The sequence below is a fragment of the Sinohyriopsis cumingii genome, chromosome 17 (genome assembly GCF_028554795.1).
Source record: "Sinohyriopsis cumingii isolate HCF-2022 chromosome 17, ASM2855479v2, whole genome shotgun sequence".
Classification (NCBI taxonomy): domain Eukaryota; kingdom Metazoa; phylum Mollusca; class Bivalvia; order Unionida; family Unionidae; genus Sinohyriopsis; species Sinohyriopsis cumingii.
The window spans coordinates 109,666,347-109,687,195 of NC_142977.1; the positions used below are offsets into that span (position 1 = coordinate 109,666,347).

Genomic DNA, 20,849 nt, shown 5'->3' on the forward strand with positions numbered 1-20,849 from the left:
GGGTTTGAGATTGTGTAAGATTCCTAGGACAGTATTACGATTTATTATTTGTATTTTTATATGCGGTGGAACATACTAATATGCCTGTTGCAAGTTAGCTTGTACCCACAGGTACCAGCTCAAGCTTTGGGTAAGGAAGAATCCTACTTGAGGCTTGAAGGTCAAAGTCACTGTGACTTAAAAAGGACAACTTTCCACACTGCAGACTTTGTGGATGGCTTGCACTTGGGGTAAGAAATAACTCTATATGTTTCAGGGTGCAAAGGTTAAGGTCATTGTGACTGAAAAAAGAAATATGGTTTCTACACAGTAAATGGAGTTGTTCGTGATTTATGGTTACCAAACTTTGTGGATAGTGTAAATAGAATCCTGTTGATATTGGAGTCAAAGGATTGTGTACTGAAAAGTAATTTCCTTATACATTCATACAGATTTAACTGGACTGTGACCTTGTTTTATAATGAAAGTACATTCATTTTACATAGAAATAATTTTGACACTGTTCTGTGGTCTTCCTGTCTTTTGGTATTTTCCTTCCTTGGCATAGAGAGATATAAAAATTTTATTTAATAACTCTTGTCATTTTTCAGACCCCATTTTCTCCAAGGTAGCCTATGTGGACAAGAAGACAGCCATCCACTCACGTATAATCTGGTCCTGTGCCTGGTCACACGATGACAAACAGTTCGTGACAGCTTCAAGAGACAAGAAGGTTAAATATATAACGTCTTTTTTTGCTGTCGTTGGGTTTGTTAAATCTCCAGAAGCTTTGATAAAAATCGTAATATTACCTTCATATGAAAGGGGATACAAAATTCCAAAGGCTTACCTAGGAGGTTTGTCAGAGGTTATTGATGTTGTAGATGGTGGTGACAGCCAAGATTCAGACTACAGATAGCTAAATGCAAGTTTTCTCTTTTTAGTATGCAGTGGTAATCATGCATGACATTTATATATGAGGAAAAGTTTCTTTCAAAGTGTTTATTTGTTCCTTCTGTCCTTCTATCTGCCTCTCAGTTCATCAGTTTTTATCCCTGTTTTAAATCAAAGTTATGGTACTGAACATTATTGTTTGGGGTGGGGGTGGGGGAAATATTTTCATGGGCATTCACTGCTTAGGTCTGTTTCTTCTCTTTTGATACCTTTATATTATTACAGTCATTTCAGTTCATATCAGTCTCTTATATAATGAACTTGAAGTCTATTGTTTGTTATTGTTGACATTCAGTTTTACTTTATATCGGCTTCAGCTTTCACCAAGTATTTTCTTAATGTTACAGCAAAACCTTTTAAAAAGTTTAAATTAATATAGTAAAACAGTTAGTGATGAGTTTGATGGATATATAGAGAATCTTTTCTTTCAGTAGATATATGTTATTATATTTCACTTGTCTTGTAAAATATTTTTCATGAAGCCACGAGTGACAACATAAAAATATTTCCACATCACAAGTGAAATATTTTCTTATATCTGCTCCAAAGACATAGCTTTTAATTTGATTATATATTTGAAAGAAGAAAACATTGACCATTGAGAACAGAGCAGACAACTAATTAGGCCATAGACCAGTTGGAACAGAGCAGATATCTAACCAGGCCATAGACCAGTTGAAACAGAGCAGATATCTAACCAGGCCATAGACCAGTTGGAACAGAGCAGATATCTAACCAGGCCATAGACCAGTTGGAACAGAGCAGATATCTAACCAGGCCATAGACCAGTTGGAACAGAGCAGATATCTAACCAGGCCATAGACCAGTTGGAACAGAGCAGATATCTAACCAGGCCATAGACCAGTTGGAACAGAGCAGATACCTAACCAGGCCATAGACCAAGCGCATTTCTTAAATACATTTCAATCCTATCACTTATATTAACCTTGCTTGTGTCAGCAACCAAAACATTCCCAAATCCCTTGCCCATGGTCTTTTTGTTACTACAAAATTTGTCATGTGTATGTTGATTTCAAGATAAATGTATATATCAAAACAAGCTGTAGGTCCCAACATGAACAAAATATTTTGCATTGTAATTATTTATGTTGACAAACAGCTCTAACCCATGCTTTGTTCTACAATTATTTGATGCTGCTACCATTACATTTGCAAACAGGCCCGCCTATTCTGGGATTTCTAAGTTTTTTTACAAGTTCTGCTTGTGTTTAATTCATACTTGTTTTTACAGTGTTGTTAAAAAATTTTGATCACTTGTCATGAACATTTTTACTGCTATTTCAAGAGATTTCAAAACTTTCTGAGGTTTTTGTTCCCTATGAATGAATTTATTCCCATGGTTGCCTCATCCATACTGTAATAGCCTCATCCTCTTGTTTGCCTCAGTAAATAAGATTATATATTGCCTCAGTCAGACCAAAATCAAGGCTGATTTAATTAGCAATTAAGTAATACCTATACAGCAACGTGCTACTGCCTACATTGAATATCATTATAATTTGTTTTGTCATGTGTTGATTGACAATGGGATATAGATCAAATGATGAAAACCATTATTTGTATTCATGTGTTTTCTAAAAGGATGTGACTGAGACATGAATTTTCTAACCTGTCATGTATACTTGAATTCCTGGATTTTTTTGTATTCATGTACTTAATGTACAATGGAGTTTATTACACAAATGTTAAAAAAATTAAGTTGTCAGTATAGTATTTCCCATTGGTTTTGTCTTCATTTAATACAAATTTCCATTGTTTATTTTCTCAAAGTGTAAATCCTACTCATTGATGACAGATCACCACTTACAGAAGAATACCACTTGTATGCGAGTCCAAGAGAAATCAGTTGCCGCCTCCCCACATCTCACCATCTGCTTATATCAGCTGTATAGCCCATTTCATACCAAATTTAACCAAGTTGTTCCGTAATTATCCGAATAACCTCCCGAGTTACTTTATACTCCAGCCAATCAAACGCTGGTGGGTACATGTACATAACAAAATGGCGTCCATTGTTGTTTATAAATATTTCAGAAATAAAATTAATTAAATGATTGAAATTTATATGTAAATTATTCACAGACTTTCAAAAACAAATCTGATAAATTCATATGAAACGCATTTTATTATTGTGATATTTCAGATGCACAGAAATAGTTTGAACAACTTGCTCTTTGATTGTAAGGATTACATTTACTTCGACACCGTTTCCTTACTTACATGTACATGTCCAGATGTAAACAGCTCAAAGCTACTCTCTTGTATGGGTTTGAAATCCGCCCTAGTTTCCAGAAAATAAGACAGGATGGTTCCAATACTAAATTTCATCAATATCTGCGGCAGCACTGCTGTTGAATATGCATTTTTCAACTCGATAAATGATGTTGAAGTAGTTACAGAATTTGATGCTGAAGCATTAGCCATATTTTGCCCACCGCCTATCGAGTGGCTATTATGGTCAGCTGACCACCCGCAACGTGATCAAAATTCCGAGCAAATTACGAAGTTCACCGAAGTCAGCATGAAATGGGCTATTATAAAATACATAACGAGGCTATCGAACATATCAAATTACATCAATACAGTATGTTCTGATGGTCAAATTTTAATGTAGAATCTAAAGATTTGGATTCAATTATCTATTTATTTTACAGGTAATTGTGTGGTCATGTCCCAAAGGTAATGGTGACAAGGTGCACAGTGACCATCGTCCAGCAGGCACACTGGACGTTAGTGCATCAGCTACAGCTGTGGACATGGCACCGGATAAGATGTTAGATGAAAGGTATAACATGGTGGCAAAATGCAAGCTTTTAATTATTTTTTAAATCAGCATGCAAGACGTGAAGATGAATTAGTAAAAATAGTATGCTAACTTAATTGTCACATCTGTGACAGAAATTGACAAGGTGATGCAATTTCTTGAAGGACATAACTATTTACCTGTATGTTTATAAACTTAATGATTACATTGAAGATGAGAAAAATTGACTGGGCATTCATATTTTTAGAATGTATAGAATGATATACTTATCATTTAGTGCTTAATGGAGGTTTCTAATTATATATACCATATTTGAGATAGAGAGGTTATTAAAGCAGTAAAGTTTGTTTTTTATTATTGTCACCCATTATGCTTATTTAATCACCTTCCTTTTTCAGCTATTTAGTTAGTATTGGGCTGGAAACAGGGATCATCTTGTTATACAAATGGTTACCAGGTGAAAAGTCTCCATGGAGGTCAGTAGGTGTGATAGACAAGTATCCTTTTTGTGCAGTAAACAACCATCTTTAATACACCTCGTCAAGTTAACAAACCGAATTCATACCATGTAATTTTAACTTAAATTTGACAAGTGTGGTGTCATGAGCTATTTCCCACCCATGAAAAAACAGTGCCTTTGCATAAATAACTAGTGCCTTTGCATAAATAACTAGTGCCTTTGCATAAATAACTAGTTTTTGCATGAAGACTAGTATTCTTGCATGAAGAACTAGTGCTTTGTGTGACAAACTAGTACTTTGTGTGACAAACTAGTGTTTTTTTAATGATGAACTAAAGCTATGAAGTCAGTTGTTTCTATTTAAGTAATATAACAGTATACACAAGAAAGTGCTGCCATTAGGTGTAATCACTGTATGCATACTGTTGCTATTGGGTGTGATTATTGTCTTGGGTGTCTTGACTATATGTTTAGTATTGTCTTTGGGTGAAGTCACTATATGTATAGTCTTGCTTTTTGGTGTAGTTTATTATGTATACTATTGCCTTTGGGTGAAGACACTATTTGTACTACAGTAGCCCCCCTCTTATAAGGCCACCCCTAATGCAGCAGGGAAGTGGCCTTATAATGCGGGTGGCCTTTCTAGAGGGGGATTACAAATGCGAATAGTAAATACATATGAAGAAAGTCACAAGTACATTTAATTTTAAATATTTAATATTTTAATTAAAAGATCACATGCATGATGTGAAATAAATGTAAAACAAACTGTGTCATCATTTTCAAAAGAATGCTATGAATAACCATTGATATAGTTTTAAAACTGTCTTTATAATTATGCTACAGTTCACATCATCTTTCACTTTGTTGGTAATAGTCTAAAAAACAAGCCAGTCTCATCACATTAAAAATATCCTTGCTGTCATATCCCCTGCATATCTCGTTTAGTCTTTTGTTCCAATCTTCGACAACTTCATTATTAACATCAGCTGATTCTCCACTAAGGACAGAACACTTAATATTGTGTCGCACTTAAAATCTGTGCAACCATCCGTTACTTGTGGTAAAGTCGTCATATCCCAATTCAACTGACAAAATTTTTGCTTTTTCTTGTCATTCAAATCAGGATACAAACGTCTCCTGGCTCAAACAATCTTCCTTTCTCCGTCCATTTCACCTTCCCACTTCTGCAGAATTGTTTCATTATCTTTCACGATATTGTTTATCTGAGTCTTCCCGACATTAGTTTTCTGCAAGGATCCTCGACGACACACACACACACCCTTCAGTTGAATTACTTTTACATTCTCCTCTAAACTGAGAATTTTTATTTTCCTCGATGACATGTTGATCTTTTTGCAGTAAGTTATTCATGTTGCCAACTACACTACTGATAAAACAATTCTGTATGCATCTAAACAAATTGCCTTGTGTTTTTAAAGGAAGTGATCTTGTCACGTGATTCGTTAGTTTGCAGTCTGGTACCCTATTGTTTTTATACATTTCTTTACACTAAGTGAGAGAAGCCAAAATGGCTTCGATATGTACCATTAACATCATGCAGATTTGACCTCGTGGCCGTTAGGGTTCGTAATTTTGACAATTATTGTCAGTAGTAATAGCCACTGATTATCAAAGTGAACAAGCTCAACATCTTACTAAGGGAAGCCATAAAGGCTACCAAGCCATTTTCCTGCTGATTTGGGTATTGTACATCGATGCTGCCACTTCTCAGCTGTTACTGCTGTTCAATAATTGTAATTTTAACAATTATCAGTGACTAAACCGGACATCTTATGATAACACAGCAGTAAGGCTAATTGGATTACATGTACGTACCCTTTTGTATGGATTAAAAGTCTTTCTCGGTTTTTATGGAATAAATTTGGCTTCTCATGAGGCGTAAATGATATAATATTAACCTTAGTGGTAAATGTACTTTACTCAACACTTCTTTCAGTAACGAAAACCTGACATTGGGGAAACAGAAATCTGATTACTTAACACACGTTATGAATAAAATACTGGTTCTGGATACATATTCAAATAAAATGCGGCCGCTTGTGAGGGGTAAATTTTATATTATTGCACTAATATGCTGGTCGCGTTAGCCGGGTGACCTTTCGCGAGGGGTACTATTGAACACAAACTCGTTGGTGCCAACGGATTCTGGCCGTAAGGAGCGGGTGGCTGCTGGTCAGGGGGGCCGTTCAAGAGGGGGACTACTGTATTGCCTTTGGGTGTCATCACATGTATACTATTGCTATTGGGTGTAGTCAATTCATGTATAATATTTACTTTCAGGTGCAGTCACTGTATGTATATTTTTGTCTTTAGGTGTGGGTCATTCTATAGTTACTGTGTTTATACTTCAGGTACATATGTGTAATATAGCCTTCAGCTCTAGTCACTCAATATATAATGTTGCTGACTGCTCTGGTGGCCTAGTGGTTAGAGTGTCCACCTCGGATGTGGAAGGTCGTGCGTTTGATCTTCGGCCAAGTCATACCAAAGACTTATAAAAATAGTACTAACAGCTGCCTTGCTTGGCACTCAGCATTAATAGGTTAGTGTTAGGACTGGTCAGCCTGGTTACTGGGTGGGACATCATGCTACATGTCTGCAGCATGATGCCCCAGTGCTAGACATCACTATAAACTGCCACACTGCGGACATAGTAGTGATATGACTGAAAAATTGTTAGAGCTACGTTAAAAATCCAAATCACACACACACGCATACTGTTGTTTTCTGGTGTAAATGTATAATATGGCCTTCAGGTGTGTATGTGTAATATAGCCTTAAGGTGTAGTCACTGTGTGTATACTGTTACCTTCAGTTACATATGTGTAATATGGCCATCAGGTGTAATCACTATGTACACTGTTACTTCAGTTACTGTAGTCACTGTGTAATATTACCTTCAGGTGTATATGTGTAATATGGCCTTCAGGTGTAGTCACTCTGTGTATACTGTTTCCTTCAGGTGTATATGTGTAATATGGCATTCAGGTGTAATCATTAGATGTATACTGTTTCCTTCAGGTGTGTATGTGTAATGTGGCATTCAGGTGTAGTCACTCTGTGTATACTGTTTCCTTCAGGTGTATATGTGTAATATGGCATTCAGGTGTAATCACTAGATGTATACCGTTTCCTTCAGGTGTGTATGTGTAATATGGCCTTCCGGCGTAGTCACTCTATGTATACTGTTACCTTCAGGTGTGTATCTGTAATGTGGCCTTCAGGTGTAGTCACTGTGGAATATTACCTTCAGGTGTATATGTGTAATATGGCATTCAGGTGTAATCACTAGATTTATACTGTTTCCTTCAGGTGTGTATGTGTAATATGGCCTTCAGGTGTAGTCACTCTATGTATACTGTTACCTTCAGGTGTGTATCTGTAATGTGGCCTTCAGGTGTAGTCACTGTGTACTATCACCTTCAGGTGTATATGTGTAATATGGCATTCAGGTGTAGATCACTCTTTGTACACTGTTACATTCAGGTGTGTATGTGTAATATAGCTTCAGGTGTGTATGTGTAATATGGCATTCAGATGTAGTCACTCTATGTATACTGTTACCTTCAGGTGTGTATGTGTAATATGGCATTCAGGTGTAATCACTCTATGTATACTGTTACCTTCAGGTGTGTATGTGTAATGTGGCCTTCAGGTGTAGTCATTGTGTACTATTACCTTCAGGTGTATATGTGTAATATGGCATTCAGGTGTTTATGTGTAATATGGCATTCAGGTGTAACCACTCTATGTATGCTGTTACCTTCAGGTGTGTATCTGTAATGTGGCCTCCAGGTGTAGTCACTGTGTACTATTACCTTCAGGTGTATATGTGTAATATGGCATTCAGGTGTGTATGTGTAATATGGCATTCAGGTGTAATCACTCTATGTATACTGTTACCTTCAGGTGTGTATCTGTAATGTGGCCTTCAGGTGTAGTCACTGTGTACTATTACCTTCAGGTGTATATGTGTAATGTGGCATTCAGGTGTAGATCACTCTATGTACACTGTTGCCTTCAGGTGTGTATGTGTAATATGGCCTTCAGGTGTAGTCACTGGATGTATACTCTTGCTTTTGTGTGTAGTTTCGTATATATACCATTGCCTTAAGGTGAAGACACTATTTATAATATTGCCTTTGGGTATCATCACATGTCAACTACTGCTATTGGGTGTAGTCACTTCATGTATATAATATTACCTTCAGGTTTAGTCACCATATCTATATTGTTACCTTCAGGTGTAGATCACTCCATATACACTGTTGCCTTCAGGTGTGTATGTGTAATATGGCCTACAGATGTAGATCTCTATGTATAATGATATGCATTATTACAATAGCACAGTGAACAATCATAGTATAGTTGAATGAAAAGAGACTGATATGCATTGTTAAAATAGCATGGTGAAAGTCCCATAATATAATTGAATGGAAAGGGACTGATATGCATTGTTAAAATAGCATGGTGAAACTCCCATAATATAATTGAATGGAAAGGGACTGTGCTATGCATTGTTAAAATAGCATGGTGAAACTCCCATAATATAGTTGAATGGAAAGAGACTGATATGCATTGTTAAAATAGCATGGTGAAACTCCCATAATATAATTGAATGGAAAGGGACTGTGCTATGCATTGTTAAAATAGCATGGTGAAACTCCCATAATATAATTGAATGGAAAGGGACTGTGCTATGCATTGTTAAAATAGCATGGTGAAACTCCCATAATATAATTGAATGGAAAGAGACTGTGCTATGCATTGTTAAAATAGCATGGTGAAACTCCCATAATATAGTTGAATGGAAAGGGACTGTGCTATGCATTGTTAAAATAGCATGGTGAAACTCCCATAGTATAATTGAATGGAAAGAGACTGTGATATGCATTGTTAAAATAGCATGGTGAAACTCCCATAATATAGTTGAATGGAAAGGGACTGTGCTATGCATTGTTAAAATAGCATGGTGAAACTCCCATAGTATAATTGAATGGAAAGAGACTGTGCTATGCATTGTTAAAATAGCATGGTGAAACTCCCATAATATAGTTGAATGGAAAGGGACTGTGCTATGCATTGTTAAAATAGCATGGTGAAACTCCCATAGTATAATTGAATGGAAAGAGACTGTGCTATGCATTATTAAAATAGCATGGTGAAACTCCCATAATATAATTGAATGGAAAGGGACTGTGCTATGCATTGTTAAAATAGCATTGTGAAACTCCCATTATCCAGATGCATTAGGAGACAATGGTTTTGTCCCACTAATCAATTGTACTAAAAATCCACTTCTACTACTTTTGAACAGTCCAAATAAGCAGCATGCAGATGACTATCTAACTATATCTCTGTACGAGATATTGTTGTAAATGGACTTTGTCTCAGCATGCAGATATCTGACTATATCTCTGTATGAGATATTGCCATAAATGAGGTTTAATTTACTTCCTATATGCATGCCTGTGTAGTGTCATATAACTTATTGCACTTTTAGTGATTTCTCATAGTAAAGCATGCTTTTAGCAGACACTTGGGTAACTGTCACTTATGCCCAAAATAATAATATTAATAATAATAATAATAATAATGACTTTGTATAGCACCTAATCTTTACAAGCTCTAAACGCTTTACAACATTAGACAACACCAATAACATAAAAACATATATAATGCTATGATTACAAAAAACAAAAACACCATGAAATTAGAAAACATAAAAAATCGTGCTGAAAATATTTAGTGTAGGAAACATTATTAGGTCTTTAAGTTTGTTCTTGCAGTTGAAATGAGTTTTAAGAGCACTCTTGAATGAGATCACTGTGTCTTTTGTGTCAAAGTTCAGTGGGCAATTCATTCCATTTTTGCTGGGCCCTGGTATGCAAAATAACGTTGTCTATATGACTTCATTTTCGTAGTGGGAATAATGAGTATACGATTGTCAGAAGAGGAGCGTAAGTATCTTGCTGGTGTGTACACATGGGTGAGGTCGTATAGGTATGTTGGACTGGAGTCTGTCAGTGAAACGTAGCACAGAGAACACATTTTGTGTTTGATTCTGGATCAAATGGATAGCCAGTGTAGGGTACAGAGCAGCGGGGAGGTGTGCTCTGAACATGGTACGCTAAGTATGGTCCGAGCAGCTGTGTTTTGAACTTTTTTGAAGTTTCTGGAGTAGATATTGAGTTGAACCAGACAGAATTGTTACAGTAGTCCAGTCTTGAAAGTACTAATGAGCACACAAGTGTTTTTAGTGGCATCAACTGAAAGATAATTGCGAATGGAGCTGTTGCGTCTCAGCTCAAGATATGCAGCCTTGCATATGTTCATGACATGTTGGTGCAATGTGAGAGTACTGTCCAGAGTAACACCTAGGTTTTGTACTGATTGTGTGAATTTAATGTTGGCATTGCTGATATTTATTGTTTGAGGTAAAGGATGTGAATGAGAAAGTCTTTGTGTTGTGATCAGAATGGCCTCAGTTTTATCATCATTCATCTGCAGCTTGTTACATGTCATCCATGATTTCACATCAGAAATGCACCTCTCTACACCTTGGATGGTAGAATCAACTTCAGTTGGGTGGCTAGATTTATATATTTGGGCATCATCAGTGTACAGTTGGTGAGACACTGGATGATGATCTATGACACTTGAGAGCGGATGAGTGTATAGAATAAAGAGAACAGGTCAAAGAACAGATATTATGTGCAGGTGTCTGCCAACTAAACATAAAATAATATATAAGCCATCCCAAACAAACATTTTAAATATCAAATTTTTATTTTCTATTATGGAGTATTGACTTAAGGATTTAATTTTAAAACCTTTTCTACTCTGTTTCATTTATATATAGTAATTTTTTATCCACCCACCTTCGATCCATTCTGTCTGTTGTCTCACAATCTTGTGTACATAGTCTCTCCATCCATTCTGTCTGTTGTCACAAAATCTTGTGTCCATCAGTCTCTCCATCCATTCTGTCTGTTGTCACACAATCTTGTGTCCATCAGTCTCTCCATCCATTCTGTCTGTTGTCACACAATCTTGTGTACATAGTCTCTCCATCCATTCCGTCTGTTGTCACAAAATCTTGTGTCCATCAGTCTCTCCATCCATTCTGTCTGTTGTCACACAATCTTGTGTCCATCAGTCTCTTCATCCATTCTGTCTGTTGTCACACAATCTTGTCCATCCATTCTGTCTGTTGTCACACAATCTTGTCCATCCATTCTGTCTGTTATCACACAATCTTGTGTCCATCAGTCTCTCAATCCATTCTGTCGGCTGTCACACAATCTTGTGTCCATCAGTCTCTCCATCCATTCTGTCGGCTGTCACACAGTCTTGTGTCCATCAGTCTCTCCATCTAATCTGTCGGCTGTCACACAGTCTTGTGTTCATCAGTCTCTCCATCCATTCTGTCGGCTGTCACACAATCTTGTGTCCATCAGTCTCTCCATCCATTCTGTCGGCTGTCACACAATCTTGTGTCCATCAGTCTCTCCATCCATTCTGTCAGCTGTCACACAATCTTGTGTCCATCAGTCTCTCCATTCATTCTGTCGGTTGTCACACAATCTTGTGTCCATCAGTCTCTCCATCCATTATGTTGGCTGTCACACAATCTTGTGTCCGTCAGTCTCTCCATCAATTTTGTTGGCTGTCATATATTCTTCTGTTTACAGCTTTTGATGGATTGCCATGAAACTTGGGAAATAATATTGTCATGTTGAGAAGATGCTAATATCAGCAAATCACTTTGCTCCCCCAATTAATTTAAAAGTTAGTTTTTTTTAAACTACAGTGTATTGCAGAATCTTGTGAACACTTCACTCCTAATCTCAGTTTTGAATGGATTAACATGAAATTTTGGTACAGTTAAAGCCATTTTGTCTCATGATTGCAGATAATGTTTTCAATGGATTTACATAATTTTGTTACATTTAAGCCATTTGTCTTGTGATTGCAGACAATTTCAGTTTTCAGTGGACTGCATTAAATTTTATTCGAGTTAAAGCAGTTCTGCCACATGAATACAACTAATCCCAGTTTTGAATAGATTGCCATCATATTTTGTTTGAGTTACTGCCCTTTTGCCTTGGAGCAGAATGCAGCGTGTGACATAATCTTGTAAATACTGCTAGTCCTTCAAATTTTTGTTATGTATGACTGAAAGTTGGTACATATTATTGTCATCATCATAAAATGTGCACATCAACAAAATCAATTTTTGTTAGAGTCGATTCAGTTTTTGATTTGGAGCTGGGTTCAGTGTATGACAGAATATTGTGAATTCCACTAGTCTCAGTTTTGAGTGAATCAGACTTTAGTACATGTCATGGAAGTAATCTGGAGATGCACATATTGACAGGTCAATATTCTCTCATAATTTTGTAGGAGATATTGAACTTTATGTTGGTATGCTAAATCCAATGTAACATTGAATCTTTTGAATGCAACCTGTCTTGCAGTTTTATTTGTTATTAATCACTTTGAAAATTGGCACACGTTATGGCCATCATCTTAAAATGCAGATGTTGACAAATCTTTTTGTACCCACAATTTGTGTAAGAGCTGTTGTAGACTTGGAGCTGAATTTTATAGCTGAACTCTTGCCATGTTTAGTAAATTGCTGTGAAACTTCTTATATATTATTGTTATCACCATCAAAAGATGTGCAGGTTGACCAATCATTGAAAGGGTTAAGAACTTTTTTGACTGTAGACTTATCTCCATCATAGGGTTAGGGGTGGAATATAGATGGGGAGGCATATTTACATGACCAAATTGTTCACCATTCCTTTCATTTTCACAAGGTTTCATTTAAAAAAAAGATTTATCTTAAATTAAAATCGTGATATTATGTAATAAATGTTCATCTGGTCATAACCTAGATATGATGTTGATGCTCGAGATGGCTCCTATCATAAGAATAGTAATTTGAGTTTCTGTTGAAGGTCATGCTCTGTTAAAATCAGGTGTCCTTTAAAGATGGCATCACTGTAATTTGACAAAACAAGATTACATGATATGGGGTTTTCATGTAATGTAATTAAAAATGTCAAATCTTTCTTTCCTTAACATTTTTGTTAGATGTGCACATCATTTAAGTGTAAAAAGACTGAAATTCCGACCTTGTTTTGGACTCGCTGGTATCCATGGAGATGACGTAAAGGTGAAGGATAATTCATTAATTGATAGAAAGAACTGGTTGCAGCTAGCTAGCTGTGGTGAAGATCACAGTGTTAGAATCTTCAATATAAATCTTACAAAGCTCTAATTGAGATTCATCATTTTTCCCCCATCAAAAATATTAAATTGTACATGAAATTGTGTGTTACCTTTTTTGTTTCAGAAAGAAGAAAGTCTTTCACACCGACATTTCTTAAATGAGTAATACTTTAATGTCATTTCTTCTGTAAAAAAAATTATTATACTCTCTGTAAGATAAAAGATATTCACTAATTTGTTATTTTGAAAGATTTTTCCCCTTTTACTGCTTTTTTAGATTAATTCTTGTAAAAACCATATGACAAAGGAAGAAAAAGAGAAGGAAAGAGATATTTTTTAAGAGCTGCACATAAATTGCGAAATAAGGTTATCCCATTTCTTTATGCAGGTTTGAACCTCTCTCTCTCTCTCTCTTTCTCTCTATATATATATATCCATATCCATAAATATATATACACACAATACATATGACAGATGATAACAAGAGTTCCAAGTGGGTCTGATATTTGCTCATTTGGCTTATATAACTTACAAGACCTACATATTTGAAATTTGTGTTCCATGTCATTCCTTTTATATTTAAGGTTGCAAAATTTACCAAAGTCTCTTTACAATAACCAAAATGTTGCTGCTGAATCAAAACGATTAGAAACTAAACTTTTCCCCCTACCCTCCTACCTGTTGGGCTTATTGAACAGCTATCTGCTAATGTGGAAGTTGTCACTCACTCAACTGTTGATTGTTTCACTTGCAGTGCCTTTTGAAGCTTCTAATGACAGGATTCAGTGTGTAGGATGTGTCTTTTTTGTATTGGACAATTTATGTCAAACAGTCCATTAACATCAAGATAGTTTTCCATTACTACAAACTTGATGATAAAAGTGGTAATGCAACATGTACATGATAAAAGAGGTAATGCAACATGTACATGATAAAAGAGGTAATGCAACATGTACATGATACAAGTGGTAATGCAACATGTACATGATAAAAGTGGTAATGCAACATGTGCATGATAAAAGTGGTAATGCAACATGTACATGATAAAAGTGGTAATGCAACATGTACATGATAAAAGTGGTAATGCAACATGTACATGATAAAAGTGGTAATGCAACATGTACATGATAAAAGTGGTAATGAAACATGCACATGATACAAGTGGTAATGCAACATGTACATGATAAAAGTGGTAATGCAACATGTACATGATAAAAGTGGCAATGCAACATGTACATGTTAAGAGGTAATGCAACATGTACATGATAAAAGTGGTAATGCAACATGTACATGATAAAAGTGGTAATGCAACATGTACATGATAAAAGAGGTAATGCAACATGTACATGATAAAAGTGGCAATGCAACATGTGCATGATAAGAGTGGCAATGCAACATGTGCATGATAAAAGTGGTAATGCAACATGTACATGATAAAAGTGGTAATGCAACATGTACATGATAAAAGTGGCAATGCAACATGTACATGATAAAAGAGGTAATGCAACTGGGCACATTTTGTGGATATGCACATAGGATGCCTTTGTAAAGTCTACAATGAAGCAACTGTATGGTGCCTTAAATACTTGAAACATTGTTTCTTTACATTCAATGTTAAAGGTTCTGTTGGGCATCCAAGTGGTCTGATGTGGTTGCCTTTACAGATCATTCCCATCTCTGTCTGTATCTCAACTCAACCAAAATGGGTCTGTGAGAAAGCTTGTCAGTAGCTTCCCATGGGTTGGTGGTTCTTCCTCCACCACTTTTACTGGCTGCCATTTGTGACATATCATACACTGAAATATGGCATTCAACTCTAAAAAAAACAAGAGGTAAATAATGTAGTTTAAAATGTTTTTAATTGCATTATCACTGAATCAACCTGATGTTTATTGTTATGTGATAAACGCTTTAAACAATTCTCATCAACTCCGCATCTTTGCTTGAGATGCCACATTCCATGTAAAAGTCATATTCGATTTAACAATTACCAGTTTAGTAAAATTTCACAGGCAGTAAAATGAGCCGTTTACATGCATAAAAAATGCAGTCTTTTTTTGCAGTTCCTCCATCATCTTGACATGAGAAAAGGTCTTTGCTGACCCAGAAAATGCTTTCATTGTGTTGGAGGTAGCAATTTTGAGCACAAAATGGGTACAGGAGTTTTGCATTTTTTATGGATCTGGCAAGAGGGGAGACATTATCACTTCCTCATTACCTGTATGCATGACCAGTTCTTAGCTACAGATCCTGGTTAGTCATTTGAACTACACAAGTGGAACTTAACATAGTCATCCGAAAAGGGCATCACTCACTCTGCAAGTTAAAGCCAAGGGCATCCTAAATCATGTCATGTATGAAAACTGCTTCAGCAAAATTCTGGCCAATGGCTCAAAATGAAAGGAACTAAACCATGTAGAAATGTTGTTCCATTTGTATTGCATTGTGGGTGAGAATTGCTGATTCAGATCAATGTTGGCTAAAAAAGTAATTTTCATTATATGTCTTCACTTATGTGGGGTGGGGGCGGTTGTAGCTCATGTGATTCTCTCCACAGTTGAAGGACTGAACTCTTTACGATGATGGGCTTTCTTGATAAGAGCTAGGAGTGAATGAGAGGTCTGTTGGAGAGGGATGGAAACTTTTATCTTGGCTGCTTGAGAGACATTTTGATTTTCCTGGAAACATCTGTTGTCATGTCAGTTATGTTGACCCAGGACATGTCTCATCCGAGACTTGGGGGACCAGGTTGTCCGAGTGATCTAAGACATTCACCTTCACAGATCACTCGCTCAACTTAACTATGTCCATGTGGTAGCAGAAGGCGACCAAGGGCCATGATGTCTGCTGCCGTGTTGAGCAATCCCATGTGGATAGAATTCCTCAAAAGAAAGGTGCTGCTACCGATCATTTCAATGCCCAATCCTGAAGGAAATTATTGTGCCTGTGTTTTGAAGTCCACACTTAGATGAATGAATTGTTGAGATGCTACTAGCTTGGATTTGTCCATGATGAGAAGTCCAGATTGGTAAGAAGGGCTATCATGACTGGTAAGAACTTGCTGATGTTGCTGCAGGATGTTGTCAAGGTAACCTGAGGTTGCCATCATCAAAATGGTCCAGATATTTGCCATTACTCGATTCGTCAGACGAGTGAAGAGCCTGGGACCGACAATGAGCCTCAAATGGGGTGCCCTTATTTGATATACGATGTTTTAGGAAATTCGCAGGAATGTCCTGGGAGCCTTGTGAATAGAGACATGAAGATATGATCTGTTTAAACCCAGAGTAATGGCAGAGTCTTCCTCATGGATATTGTTCAAAATGTGCTGTGGGGTTCCAGTGGGAACTGAGGGGCATGGATAAATGGATTGAGGGTGTTTCGTTCAATGACCAGACATGGAGAGTCGTTTGCTGTTGGGACCAAGAAAAAGGTGTGGAAGGAACGACAGAGCCATATTGGTGCTATATCTGCACGTTATTCAATTGGTGGGGCTTTGAGAGGATGGCTTTCAGAGGTTCGTGTCCTATGAGTGACCCTTTGGTCGATTCCCTGTACTATCCCTGTATTGATGCTGTGGTTGCGGAGGGAGGGAAACATATCTCCTTGATGGCTTGAGAGTGCACTCATCCATCGGGACATTAAGCAGAGTGGTAGAGGAGAAAGGCCATGTTATTAGCTTGAAACTGACTCCCATGCATGCCCCGAGGTGTTCTGCATGGGAGAAGATAAATGTTCCATCGGTTGGAAGATAACCTGAGAGAATAAAAGTCCCACAATGAAGACACGTTAACAATATTACTCACTAAATCCGAAGTGTAAACAAAGGCCGTCCAATCCATACGTATGGAGTGTGGCTATGTCATCCCCAACTTGGTGAGATCACTGTCATTGCTGAGGTTCCGATGGGAGTGCAAATCTTAGAACCGCTGACGAACTGATGATGCAGGTGAACCAGAAAGTCTCTAACTCTGCAAAGACTGTGAACATAACTGTTAGAACTGTCTGTTTGTCATTAACTGCTGGAGTGCTGGTGCATGTTGTTGATGGAATTGGAGGAGGACATAGCTCCCAGGGGCAGAAACATGTCCTCAGTGGAGGTTCAGAAGGCAGAAACTTCCCATGCCCTCGTGTAGGATAGAATCGATGATGGTACTGGTAGAACAATCATCATCTGGTTGTGAGGAGAGGGCTACAGTCCCCTGCAATGCATTAAGACTTATCTAGCGAATAGTGATTAGGTTGTATGGAGAGGACTAGTCCCCTGCAATGCGTCAAGACTTACCTGGTGAAGAGTGATGAGGTCTGTTTCTCACTAAACTCAGGAGGTGACCTTGTGTAGGATAGAATCGATGATGGTACTGGTAGAACAATCATCATCTGGTTGTGTGGAGAGGGCTATACATTAAGACTTACCTGGCGAAGAGTGATGAGGTTGTGTGGAGAGGACTACAGTCCCCTGCAATGCACTGACTTACCTGGCAAAGAGTGATGAGGTCTGTTGCTCACTAAACTCATAGAATGCCCTTAATTAAACCATGGCTTGAAGACAGTCGGTGAGTAAAAAGGCAGAGTGTAGATATCTGTTGAGACATGAGGAATGCCGAATGAGTATTATGATGTGGTACAAGTTAGACTGTTCCCTGTACATGTCTGCAAAAGTTTGATGTACTGGAAGCCCGGGCTGTTATTGATCCCTAGTATATGGCCTAGACTGGTCACATTGGAAATAGGCCATAAGAGTGAGGATGATATAGTTAGGGTCATCAGTTGGGATGGATTATGGTATTTTTGATTCACGTAACCTGTCCATATGTCTGCTGATTGAGAGGGAATTTGGCTGTTTGTTAGCTCTATCCCTTTCTGTAGAAGGAACTGAGTTGGACCACAAAGAGGCAAGGTAGGGGGAAGTTCCAAAATGATGAGTATTGTGGTGGTGACTTGGGTGCCAGAGCTGTTTCTGAGCGTGTCAATGTCCAGGGCGTAGTGGTTAAAAGGTAGGTTTAATTATCTCCCTTGTTCTCATAAAGGTTCACACTGCTGAAGAAATCAGCATGCAGACTTTTGATGTCTTTGGTCTGAGCATAATGTTATTTGTGTTTTGACCATAGTTCTAATCAGTAAGACAAAATAGAGCAAAATGTATTTAAGCTGTAGCCCTGCATCTGTTCTGCATGCAATGTCTGTGCAGAGCTTATTCATTCAAAGGGTGGCCCAGAAATTAACAAGTCTAATAAGGTAAACTATAATGATAATACCATCCGTCTACAAACCTGTGTGCCTGCACATGTTATGCTGCATACGGTGTGGGTGCAGAGCTATACAAAATGACGGTTACCTGGAAAAAATGCTACAGACAATTTCAACAACCATGCTTACCTGTAGGGAGGTCAAAGATGGCATATAATGGTAGAATCATTGAAGCATGGTGTTCCAAGGCTGAAAATACCATGGTAAAAATAGTTCACCTTGATATACAAGAATGGAATTGTACATATATATCGGGTTCTACAGAGCATAAAGACATGCACACATGTAAATAATGTAGTCATAGGGGTTACATGTGCATGTTACTAAGTGTTCAAACAATATGATATAAAGTTATACAGATAAACACAACTCAAAGGTTGCATATATAAACATGCATGCGCAGGAGGTGACTGAATGAACCATGTATAGAGTGCCGACTTGTACTTGTCTGACTAATGGCAGAAATACAGAAATGTACCATTGTCCAGATGCACACAATCTTCACAAAGGGAATTAAGGCACTGTTATCGAGACAAACACAGTAGGTGCAACACAATCCATATGAGGCAATATTAAGATGGTGCTATGAAAACCTTGGATAAAAACTTGCCAATATTTATCTGTTAGTAAGTGAACTACATGTATATAGGAGTAAATGAGCACTAGAGACTTGCACATATAAAATAGGTATAGCGCGAATTGACTGAAGTCGCTTTGGCTTCACATGCAAGTACCTCAACGTGTGACGACAAAGTGTGACAACTTGTAAAGGCAGAACTTTGTCGTGATAGAAAGAGAAATACAGATAGAGTATACTTTCCTTAGAAGTGAAAAAAAAACTTGTAGTGGCACATCTTCCACATAGCTGCTGGCTTTAGTGAGGTCTCTCATAATGAAAGCATGCTTCTTGGCATGAGTGGAAGTAATAATGTATTTTTATGCCTTGCTGCCAAGTCTTGTATGTAAGGGGAGATCACTGCCCAACCACCAATGGGTTGGCAGACAACTCTTAGCTCCCTTGAGCTAAAAAGTAGTATCTGTGTGGGCCGGATTTGCAAGGTAGTAGTAGTTCTCCTAAGGTATTATGACTGGGTAATGTATTTGAAGAAGAAATGACAGCATGTACTGCCAGGGATTTTGGGCCTGTTACCAGGGAAACAAAATGTGGATAGCTTGTGATTCCACCTGACTGAATAGCTAGTGACCACTGGACAATTCCCAAGAATGAAAATCTGATGGAAAACTGATAGGTTGAGATTCCAGTAAGTAAAGCCCTTGATACAAGTCTGCAACTAAATTGCACCTGTCTAGATCTCTAAAATGTGTGCCTTCTCTTGGTCAGTCAAGATCCAGGTCCTAGAAGCAGAAGGCTATAGAGGGGCTGGATAAAATATATCTGTAGCAACTCCAAAACAGCCTGGGATATCATTGCCTTCCAGCAAGTTCTACAAGTCATTGTTGTTTGTGTTGAGATTTAAGGAAGGAGAATCTGGGCTATTCTCTGTATGAGGCAACTGATGCAGTGTAGGTTGTAAATTACTACTGGAGATGAAAATACTGCTGTTCATCTTTGTCTGTTTTTCCTTCTAGCAATCATCCTGCCTTTGGGGCTGAGACTAACATCAGTGAAAGGAAGTAAAAATGGGTATGGTGAGTTGGAGAGGAAAGTCTGTTGCCACCTTACATTCTCTGAACGGCAGCAGAGGGCAGTAATTTCAGAGCCATCCAATTATGTGGGGGTTCGAGCATAGGGCTACATGAAGCCAGTCTGATAAAATATTCAATCACGATGATTGCATGAAGCCAATGTGATAAAAGAACATGCATGGATCATGCTTATTTTCCAACTTCTCTGAGATCTTGATGATATAAACCTATAAATCAGGTGTTGTGAAAAAAATCAGATCAGAAACATGGTCTTTGAGTAATTGTTGATTGATTATGCACAATGGACAAAGAAAGATCCATACTATAAACTGATTTTGACGTGTCAGCTAAGGTGAGCTAACAAGAAAAGCCTGGGGTGGATTCACTAATGATTGCCTTATGCACGGTTAGCACAAAATATGCTTAGGCTGTACTGAATGGCTTGTCTTTTCATAAAAATTTTCAAGAACTGGAAACGGTATTGCATGAAATTGTTTCAATTTTTAACAA

General features: G+C 37.5%; 1 protein-coding gene across 1 annotated transcript in view; it reads left to right on the forward strand.

Annotated features, from left to right (window-relative positions):
• The window catches only part of LOC149779656 (elongator complex protein 2-like), a 79,193-nt gene extending 65,652 nt beyond the window's left edge, over positions 1–13,541 (forward strand). The window contains exons 17-20 of the mRNA XM_089940473.1: positions 591–712; positions 3,609–3,739; positions 4,117–4,215; positions 13,305–13,541. Of these exons, the coding sequence (XP_089796599.1) occupies positions 591–712; positions 3,609–3,739; positions 4,117–4,215; positions 13,305–13,491 (539 nt within the window). The 3' untranslated portion in view covers positions 13,492–13,541. The remainder of the gene's footprint in view (positions 1–590; positions 713–3,608; positions 3,740–4,116; positions 4,216–13,304) is intronic.
• Positions 13,542–20,849: the final 7,308 nt, after the last annotated feature.